This window comes from Buceros rhinoceros, unplaced genomic scaffold, assembly GCF_000710305.1.
Source record: "Buceros rhinoceros silvestris isolate BGI_N320 unplaced genomic scaffold, ASM71030v1 scaffold14854, whole genome shotgun sequence".
In the NCBI taxonomy this organism is placed as follows: Eukaryota; Metazoa; Chordata; class Aves; order Bucerotiformes; family Bucerotidae; genus Buceros; species Buceros rhinoceros.
The window spans coordinates 6,221-17,082 of NW_010410144.1; the positions used below are offsets into that span (position 1 = coordinate 6,221).

At 43.9% G+C, this 10,862-nt stretch overlaps 1 protein-coding gene across 1 annotated transcript in view; it reads left to right on the forward strand.

Annotated features, from left to right (window-relative positions):
- Positions 1–215: 215 nt before the first annotated feature.
- LLGL2 (lethal giant larvae homolog 2 (Drosophila)) overlaps positions 216–10,862 on the forward strand; it is a 25,305-nt gene continuing 14,658 nt past the window's right edge. Inside the window, exons 1-6 of the mRNA XM_010135499.1 lie at positions 216–314; positions 6,590–6,687; positions 7,677–7,758; positions 9,017–9,132; positions 9,726–9,884; positions 10,673–10,835. Of these exons, the coding sequence (XP_010133801.1) occupies positions 240–314; positions 6,590–6,687; positions 7,677–7,758; positions 9,017–9,132; positions 9,726–9,884; positions 10,673–10,835 (693 nt within the window). The 5' untranslated portion in view covers positions 216–239. The remainder of the gene's footprint in view (positions 315–6,589; positions 6,688–7,676; positions 7,759–9,016; positions 9,133–9,725; positions 9,885–10,672; positions 10,836–10,862) is intronic.

The window sequence follows — 10,862 nt, forward strand, 5'->3', positions numbered from 1 at the left end:
TAGTAATGTGGAAACGGGTCTGTGTAAGTCCTGCGCTGGAGGTGCCACTCTGTGGTGGTATCAGGTTTTAGTTACGCAATAGTGATGTTGTCTCTCTCTGCTCTGGCTGATTTGTGTTACCTGCTAAACTGAAATAAATAACCTACTTCTGCCTGCCTCTCTTCCCAGGCTGCTCTTGCTCATGTGGCTTTGCTTTGGTTTTTTATCAGGATTTTTGGTGCCAAGATACAGCGAGGAAGATGAGAAGGTTCTTAAGACCCGGACATGATCCAGTGAGAGAAAGGCTTAAACGTGACCTTTTCCAGTTTAACAAGGTACAGTGCTTTCCTCAAACTTCGAGGCATATGTGTGCACGGCAAATCTATCCTGAGCTGCTGTGTGGTGTAAAGAGAAGGAACAACTACTTGAGCGTGGGTGGAAAAGTTAAATTTAGGAGAGGTGGTTTGTTCTCTTTTTGAGTTCTGTCCTTTTTTCCCCGCTGTGCCTGACTAGTTTTCTTTAAGCTCATGAGCACGGTCTCCATTCCGGCTTTCCTTAAGAGAAAGGATATTGTCAGCTGTTGAGTGGCACTTGCTGAAAGCAGAGATCTTCCCAGCAGCTCCTGTGTCCTCTGCGTGTTCTGTAGTTTGTCCTGCTCTGTGCTGTGGCTGCTTGTGTTACCGGAGGTCTTTGCAGCACCGTTGTGAAAGTAGATGTTTGTCTGAAGATAAGCGTAAGGCACAGCTTGTGATGCAGCTGAAGCCAGAGTTTTTGTCCGTGAACATACGGTGGGTTTATAACTATCCCTGTGTTTCTAAGTGTGGATTTAAAAGTCTGTGGTAGTACCTAGGCAGCACAATGGCCATTAATAATGAATTTGCTATTATCTTTGTCTGAATCTGTATCTAGCTTTTTCCTCTCTCTCTGTTAATGGGAAGTGGCTGTGCTATCCATCCACCACGCGGGGTATTTTTCTTTGGAGCCCTGGCCAGGAACATAGTGCTTTCATCTTTGTAAATGCCTGGCATCAATTTATTGCTTGGCTAATGGCTACTTGCACCTTCATTGGGTATCAGAAATATATCTGTAAGTTTTGTATTTGCAAGGTTTAAGTGGTATTTTGCTGAAAAGTATAATGGGTAAATGAAGTCAGCCTAGGAAATAACCTCCTTGATTCATTAAAATTCTAGCATAGATCTATACTTAAAGTGGAACTTTGGATACTTGAGATGAATGGTTTAATGTAATTAGTACTAAAACACACCATTTCCATGCACGCCTCCCTCGCACTGGGAAGCCAAAAGGAACTCAGGAATGTTTCAGGCCTATTTTTCTGCTTGCTACCATGAGGAAATGCTAGTGCAGATGCAGTAAAAATGCCAATAAATGATGACCAGGATTGAGTTGCTTGCATTTGGCTGGATGCAATGTCAGCCTCAGGACAGACGTCCCAGGGATGGATCAGAATTATGTGTAAGCTTGTAAAATTGTATATACCTTGGAAAAAACCTTGCCTATTTCAGCGATGTCGCTTCCATGAATGTGCCTTTCTCTTACGAGAATGTTTGGCTAAACTTTACCTGCCGGAGACAGACTAATTTGGAGGATGCAAAACAGGGCTGAAAGAACTAGCTTTTGCAGCAGAGGGAAACTCCCAAATATATTAAAGTTGGCATCAGGACTTGTGACTGCATTTGATTCAGTCTTGAAGGTAAATATTGCAACTTGTCTCTAGAGAGGCAAATACTTTGGACACTTCCTAATGGTTTACTTTCATTAACAGCTTGATAATTAAAGACTTTGCAATGTGCATTTGCACTTTTAAGCTACAGTAACTTGTTCTTTTCCAACAAGAATCAGAAAGGGAATGAATGAACATGATACCTTTACATTATACCAGAATCTCATGCGTTTCTTGCATAAAGTTGTATGGGTTTTTTTAAGTCTTGTGTGTTCCATTCCAGTATTTCCAGAGATAATGGAGTGTTTGAAAGCCTCTGCTCTTTGGTACAATAAACATCTACTCACTGCTAGGCAGACTGAGAGGATCTGGGAAAGTCAGACCTTAATTCTAACCTGTTGAAGTCTGTGGCTTCAAGGAGCCAAGAAGCATAGTACTTTCTGTGCCAAGAAGGTGCTTGTCTGATGTGCTAGTAAAGCAAGCACGTTAGTGCTGGTAAGCAGGTTTTTAAACACTTGTTACGTGAGATCTTTGAAACGCTTCTGGTTAAGAACCTGCTTGGGAAATATTTTGTGGGACTATAAAGCTGCTGATCAGAGGAGCTGCATGGTGTATTTGCAGCTCTTTGGTGTGTGATGCTGCTAGTGACTAAACGAAAGGTCTGTACCTTAAAAGAGCCGGGGATTCCTGCCCTTATTGTTTGCATTGAAGTTGCATATGAATGCATGATGCCACACAAATTCAGTGTTCATATAGTGCAATGTATTTGGCCATGCTGATATAGTGATGCACTCCAATATGAAAAGTCTTTTTAATTGGTGGTGGTGGATTTTTGGGGTTGTTTACTCAGGTAGACATAGGTTGCAATCTTATTACTGGTGCCCTCCTGTATTTCTGTTAACAGGTGGTCTGGACAGTTTTGAAGGACTGATTGAGCACTGGATTAGCTCTTCAAACTTGTGTTTGTTTTTAAAAACACCTTCCTAAATTCTGGTCATCACTTAGCTTTGCATATCTGTCTCCCTGTATGAGTAAGAACTTCCCCTACTTGTGTGTACCTGTTGCAAGAATCTGCTTTTAGCGCAGTGGATAGAATGAAGGATAAGGTATGTGGACTTGGCAGTCTGCTGCTTTGAGTTTATCCTGCTTTTGGAAATAGTATTTGGATGCCTTTGGCTCAGTCCAAGCCCTGCAGAGCGAACATGTTCAGGCTGGCATTGTCAGACGAGATGAGGGGTAGTACACAGGTGAACCAGCCTGTCTTACAGCTGAATGTTACCGAACTGGGAACAGTGTGTTTGATTTATGGCTTTTTTCCCCGCTCTGTTCAGTCTTCCTAACTCTTTGCCGATGAGTGTGATGGATAGCTTACCTCACAGCTGAGTTAGTGTCTGTGCTATGTAGAGGTAGCACATACAGACTCCATTGTTTCTTCAAAAGATGCGCTAACAAAGGTACAGGGTTTGTATTGTCTGTGGTTGGGTTTGTCTCTGCTTTGTCATAAAACAATCTGAGAGGAGAAGCGGAGAGGAACGAAAGGAGGAGGAGAGCACTGAATTTCCTCTGCACAGCTTTAGTGTGGGCTGCGAACAACTGTTAAGTTTGGCCGCATTTTTACTGCAGTAAATATGACTGACATGAAGCACTTTTGTTAGTTAATGCTGGGACATCAGGCTTACTTCTCCTGGGTCTGACAAATCTGTGGTCTGAGGAAAATGAAAACGAAAGCTTTTACCTTTTCTCAAAGAAACAAAGGCCCTTTTGAGAAGGGCACATTGTGGGCACTCCCGTTTCTTATTTCAACTCTGCTGAAAGGCTCCATTGTAACCTCTCCTGCCTTCTGCCCTCCTCGCTCCCTGTGCTGGGTTTACCTGCTGAGCAGGTGAAAGGATTGGCTGCTGAAAGCCTCCCGAGAGTGGGGAGGAAAGAGGCCAGCCAGCAAGGCGACTTGATGTGATTTAACGACCGGGTGTAGAGAAGTACAAGGAACAGATGTGGGTAATGAGTCCAGTGAATGTGAGTGCCTGGCCCTGGTGGTGTCAACTACAGCCTGAAAGCTACTCTGAAGCCTTTCTTGTCTGGCTGTGGAAAGAAATGATCAGCACAGGAGGGGGTTTCTCCGTTAGGTCTTATGGGCATCTTGGTTGAAGATTCGGAGCTATCAGAAGCTATCAGTGCATTGACTGCATAAGCAGTTGTGTAACACGCGGTGGTTGTTACTGATACTCTCTTCTTGTGCTTCTCCATGGGGTACGGTTTTCTGCAATGGCCTTCTATTACTAACAGATACTCCTGGATCTAATACTTACTGTAGCTTTTGCAAGTTTGTCAGTGGGATGAGGGGGTACTTCAGATTTTCTAGTGAAGGAAAACCTGGACAAAAATTGCCCTGCTTTTATTATTACTGGATGGTACACACTCGGTTATGCAGTTCATAGATCTCATACTTGAAAGCTAGAGCTTTTATTGGCCTGTCTAATGTGTTTACAAATTAACACATCAAAGGGTGTAATTAGCCGATATTAAGGCTGGTATTGACAGCTTCCTACCAGGCAGTCCAGTACTGTACAAGTCATTGCTTTCTATTAGGAGAATTATGGCTGCAGCTTTATCTGCTGGGCTGGAAGAAATCTCAGAATAAACAGTTTCTGGTATTTCACTGCGAATGGCACCTAGTTGTGCTGATGACACGACAGCACAGTGACTGTGAGCGAGTTGACACTAAAACTAACAGTGGAATTATACTGGTCTCTCCCTAACAAGCTCCTTGCTCTGTTTTGGGGGAGAGTGAAATGGTGCCTGCTCATGCTACACCTTGGTCAATTCAGTGTCGTGATTTGTTGTTAAGGAAATGTGTTGCCTTGAATCTTCTGCCCAGAATTGTACACCATAGCTTCATACTCCCACAACCTTGACAACTAGGAAGCTTCTCTGTGTTGTCTCAGCTATCGGGTACAGAGAAATTCCTCTTTGCCCGTGCTGGGTTAGAAAACTGCCCTGTTTCAGTTCTGAGTCCATAGATAAGGTTCTAATTTCACGCTGTCTCTCATAGGAAGTTTTGTGTGTGTAGTTAAGCAAAGGTTGGTTAGCGACAACTTCAAGGCTTACATTAATGAGATTGAGTTCTCAAAATTCTTTTTTTATAATACAAACTTAACACTAAAATTACCTTCTTAGAATATAAATAAGTAACACTGGAGATTAAGTCGTCAAAAAGGGAAGTAAACTCGATGATCTTGGAGCCAGTAGTTCTAATTTTGGTTTACTACACACGAAAGGTTAAAAGTAAGTATCTACTCCTTTGCCCAGTCTTATGAGTTGGCAAGCAGAAAATTGGGATGTGCTCCAGTATTTCCGATTTTCCTTCTTCTGAAATGGTTTATCTTCCCCTCATAGGCCCCAGACTGGGGTAACTGATGATTTAGAGGAAGGAGGTCTGTTTTTACGGTTTATGAATTGTAATCCAATGGCTAAAACTGAAGGAATCTGGCAGACTACGGAGTCAGCCATATCCTCCCATGCCTCTGTCTTTGAGCAGGAACAGTACAAGGGCTAAATGCTGCTTTGAGGCGGCTGGGAGCACCTCAGGCTAATGGCATGACCACAGAACTGAAACCGGCTTGATTCGGTTCTCCTGCGAGGGATTAAGTTGGGAAATCACTATGCAGGAACTAAAGGCCAGGTGTTACTTTTAGACTGAATAAACCATAAAGCCAAGTGGTGTGGTAGCTCTGTCTCAAAGACATGATGGAAATGAGGATGGGTGGGAAGTGCAAGTGCTTCCTTCTGTAGATGGAGGGTTTTCTACTTATTCTTCTGTTTCTTTTGTTTTACATGAGTGGTCCTCAGGCTGTTTTGTAAGAAATTCCTATTCTGACCAGCTTGCTTTAGAAGAAGATATTTTCCAGAAGCTGGGACTGTTAAGGATAACCATGTTTTCCAGGAAGTAGCCCTGTTACTCTTCAGGCACACAAATCCCTCTTTACGTGGCTATGTGCTGTTGAATGCTCATTCATGTTTTGTCTAAACAATGATAGTGGCTGTACATTAGCACTTCCAAAAACTTGACTGAGCTATTTTACCAGCAGCTTGGTTGTGTCCCGTGAGTATGGCAAGTGATTCCACAGTGTGTAAATGCGTTGGCTGTGCTAAGCGTGGTGTGCACAACAGGCTCCAAGTCGTCCTCTCGGTGCAGTGTAAATCGTACTTGAGGGAAGCTGCTGATGTCAGGTGACATTCTGCTCCCCGTGACGGTGACTGACATCTTCTTATTACCAAATAGCCATTAATTGGTTTGAGGTGGCTTAGCAAGATCCTGCTCTGGTTAAATTCCAGTGTTCCTTGTGCTGCCTCTGGAAAATGGGTATCCCAGTAGTTTCCTGACCGCCCCACAGGAAATGTGTTCAGTTTTCTTGATGAGTACTGATGTTCCTTCCATCATTCTCTGTAGCTGTGCAGCATTTCTTGATGTCATTCAAGCAGAGGAAGCTGTGAAGGCTGCCCTTTGTGGAATCTGGCAAATAAAGCTGAGCTTACAGTACGCAGTATCTGCGTCAGGTATCTGAGTAGCTGGTTTACAGAAGTACGGCTGATGCGGAGTGATGGGGTGTGGTGTGGTGACTGAGAGGCTGTGCTTTTATGCAGAGTTTCTTTTAACGTGAAGAGCTGCTTGCATTACTGTTTTCAGTGTATTTCTCTTTCATGTCTGTTGCATATCCTGGCTGCAGAGCCAGAAGTTCTTGGATCAGGTTCATCCTTAGGCTGTTGTTCAGCAAAGCTAACCTGTGTTCGAACACTTTTCAGCAGAAAAAGCTGTCGTTAATTGCTGTATTTCAGATGGCCATGCTATATTTAACTTCTGTTTTTTATCTGTGTACCGAATGCCCACGAAACATGCTGTTGATCATGGTTTTTCTTTCTTTCTGCCAGACTGTGGAACATGGATTTCCCCACCAGCCCAGTGCACTGGGCTATAGCCCGTTTCTCCGCCTTATGGCCATTGGAACGCGATCAGGAGCCATCAAACTGTATTCTTTTGAACAGCATTGCCTAGATTTCTCTGACCGCATCAATGTGCAACTTCAAAGACACTGCAGAAAGTTAGACCAAGTATAAATTTGCAAGCAGGGGTTACTGGGACATTGAAACAGTTTGCCTAGGCTTGAAGCAATTTCCATCTGATCAGAACGGGATTATCTTGCCAAGAGCTGAACTATAACTCAAACAGAAGCTGAGCTGATGCAGGTATTTAGACAAGACTCCTTGCTCTTGCTATGTAGAAGGTCAGGCTAGATCTGGCCTAAGTTTAGCAATCCTTCATGTCGTAAATTCCAGAGTTGTTTAAATATTTGGGGCAGGATTCCTTTTTTTTTTTTTTAAAGCAATTCTATTTCAAAGGTCAAAACTGAAGTCAGAAATGCTTTCAGCCTCCTGAGATTTGGGCCGTGCAGGCATTAAAGCCCTAAGCATCGAAGGTGATAACTTTTTGCTAATGATGTTCAGTCCAATTTTTGTGTATATGCAGGCACTGAGGTGATTCCCATGGCGCACTACCAGCCAGCTAAGCTGTGAAACAGGCACCTCGCTCAGCCCAGAAAGGAAGAGTCCGTGCTCTCTCTGCCTGCTTAATCATTCATTCCTGGTGGTGTTTGTGTTCAGAGCCCGGACTCCACATGCGGGCAGTAGCCATCTGTCTCTTAGTTACAAATTAGTTAAGCAGGATTGCAGTGTCTGGGAAACCACTAAATATCCCTGAGAAAAAACAGGGTCCAGCCACCAATTCTGCATGTGCTCAAAGGCTGACGTGAACTTACACGTTCTCCTGCAGTGTGCATAACCTGCCACAAGCATATAAAATCAAAGTAGACTTGCATTGGTTGTTTCCAGTCCGGATCACTGCCAGTAAAACATGGTTTCAAACTAATCTCTTTTTGTCTTGCTTGCTAGCAAGCTTCTTATCAATTAATTGTAGCTGTGGGTCATCTTAAATACTGTAGATCCTCAACAAATTCTTCAGATATGGTGCTCCTGGGGTGGAGTTCATGGGTTTACATGAAGAAAACAATACTGTAATGCAGATTCATTTTATACCTGATCAGGTAAGTGTATTTTCAGTACCTCTGTGACTTACCTAGACCTCTCTTAAGCAGGTGTTGAGTTTGTTCCAGACAACCAGGCTCCTATACCAAGTACATTAAAATGCTGCTTGGTCAGGAGTGCTGATCCCAGTGTATTTTGTGCTCCCAGCAGCACTTGTTGCTGTGGAGATGCTCAGTAAATCTTAGGAGTAGCTTTGTTGTTTGCAACTGTTAGTCATTTATCTCAAGCAGATATATTACCATATTGGGACTGGTAATAAGGCCAACGTAGTCCCGGCAGTCCGCTGCAGAACGTCGATGTCCTTTCCCTTTTGCAGCCCCTATCCTTTCAGTAGGATGGGGTGGTCTCTCTGCTGCAGAACAGGTAGAAGAGTAACTGCTGCTGAACTGCTTTAGTTGTGTGAGAGTTCAAAACAGTACTGCTAACCTCGCCGGCTGTTAAGCTTGTTGCCTTTGTGTTCTGGGGTATTGAATCTTGCTCCTGGGGATTGCTGAAGAGTTATTGCCACAAAGTAAAAATAGGAAGAATTTTCCAAATGTCTGGTGGCTGTCTAACCGCTTGCCCCTGAGTGGCAGACTGGTGTCTTGGCCACATACTTTGTTGCCTGATATCCCCAGTATAGCACAAGTGGCCTCTTTGTGAGAGGGATGTAATTCTTCAGGTGGTTTTGAGTGTCTGTTTGCTTAACTAATGGTATAAACTGAAACTCCCATGGGGAGTGTTGCACCAGGTGTGGCTTCAGCAGGTAAAACACTTCAATTTGAACATACAGCCAGCAGGGCTGGGCTCATGAAAGAACTCTGACACAACCCTCCAGAATGAGGTTGGACGTGAAGAATGCAAGGAGTGTGGTGTAGCAGACTGTATCAGCCCCACCCAAAGCCGGGGTGTGTTGCAGCAAACCACTCTGAGTGAGGTGGTGGTGAGCTAACAGCCTGCAGCTGCCTGGCTGAGCTTTACAGCACAGGCTGATCTTTTTCAAGATCCTAAATCCTTGTCATCCCCCTCAGTGATTACCTGTGTCTTTGTCCTCTTATGAGGGTTTTTAGCCTTTAGGCTACCTCTTGTCTCCCCCAAGTCCCTCACTGTTAGCTATCAGCATTGCTGCAGTATATACCCACCACTCTAAAGAACTGTGCCTGGCTCCCCGGTCCTGTTTCAGTGGAGCGTTATGGGCAGCAGCAATTTTACTGCTAAATTTGCTGTGTTATATTTAATATGGTGATTCTGAAGAAAGCATATTGTGTGGTTTTATAGTGCCAGCTGGTGACATTGCTAGATGACAACAGCTTGCATCTCTGGAGCCTGAAGCAGCACAGTGGAGCTTCTGAGCTGCAGGAGGAGCATCGCTTTACACTCAAAGGGCCGCCTGGGTAATCTGCAAGAGTGTTTTTGAGCTAGTTTGGGGATAAGCAAGTAAGAAAATTCTTCTGCTGTCCTAGCTAGAGCTTGTCCTCTTCTTACAGACTCTCACTCCTGTGAATCCATTAAAGGGGCATCCATGGAAACCAAACAGGAGTTGGCTAGGGCCCGTGAGACCACCTTTTAAGAGTGCTGTACCAGTGTAAGGGGTGACATCTTTTTGTAATGTTGTGTGTCCATTTCTGTGCGTACAGGAGCTGTAAGTCTTAAGGTTAAGTAAATCTAAGCATCCCTTAAGTCAGAGTTTAAAATACTGCTGTGGTTCTAGTTTCACTTGGTCTTGCCAGTTTTGGGTGAGCTATTTTTACTCTTTTGGGGGCACTTAATAGGAGAGGCTTCTGGAAAAAGGTGTCTGGGTCTTCATCCACATGCTCGTCAAATCTTCTGATATAATTTATCTTAAAGCTTTTCCTCCTTCAAAAAAATCACACCTGGCTCAAAATCTCTGCCTAAAAACAAATGACACTTGTAAATGTCACTGAGTTGTTAGTTTTCTCAAGGTTTTTTTTGTGTGCAGTTGATAGGAGTCTCTTTGCATCTCCAGGTCTCCACCAAGTGCCACACAGATAACAGCCGTCCTTCCTCACTCCTCACGGGAAGTCCTGTATCTTGGCACAGAGAGCGGCAACATCTTCGTAGTGGAGCTCCTGTCGTTCCGAGTGCTAGAGGACAGGACCATAACCTCCGAGGCTGTGCTGCAGCGGTGAGTGAGCAAACAGCCACTGCTGTGCAGAGGTGGAATCCCATTAGCAAACAGATCCTTTGTTAACATGTCACCCTGGATTAGGTTTTGGGCCTCACTGTTGTGTTAAGCATTGTCCAAATCTGCATGACTCTGGTGGAAGTAACTTTTGGTCTTGGTATGTGTTAAGTAACAGTTGCTGTGCTGGTCAGCCCAGTACTGTCACCATGGAGGTAAGGCATACAGGCAGAACCATAGAGGAGGCACCTGGAGTAAATCTGCAAACCTTGGGCCTTGTCCCTGTGTTTACTTAAAAAAAAGAAAAAAGTTGTTTTTAGTTGTAATTACCTGTTTATTTTTTTGACCATTGGCAAAACTTCTGATGCTGCTTTGTCCGAATGAGGGGTTTGTCGCCCTGGAGATCCATGTGCTGCTGAAAACTGTCCTACTTGATGTTGCTGTTGTTTCTTACTGACATTTCCATGTTACCTTTATTCTGTAATGGTCACAAGAGAATAGCACGGGTGATTCAAACTGTCTTTATACTCCTGGGATCCACTCCTGGAATCCATTGTAAACCTTGGGTTCACCCTGAAGAAAATGGGACTGGATGCATGTTCATTTGACAGGTCTGGTGTGATGTCCTACATAAGACTTTTCTTCTGCTAGAAGGATTCATTGAAAGATCATACTTATTCTCATCTGTTTGAACCTTTTGTTGCTTAATTTCCCATATGTTAACTTAGTACAGTGGTATTGAGTTGAACCTAGAATAAACTTTTCTTGACTTTTCTCTTCTGCTTCTGTAGGGTGTCGGACGATTACAGTAACAGGCGATCATGTGAATTGGTGGAAGCCCTTCGGGAGCATCCTAAGAACCCTGACCAGATCCTGATTGGATACAGCAGGGGCTTGATTGTCCTCTGGGACCTGCAGAATAACAAAGTGACACACCATTTCCTTGGCAGCCAGGTACTAATTCCATCCAAAGTCAGTTCA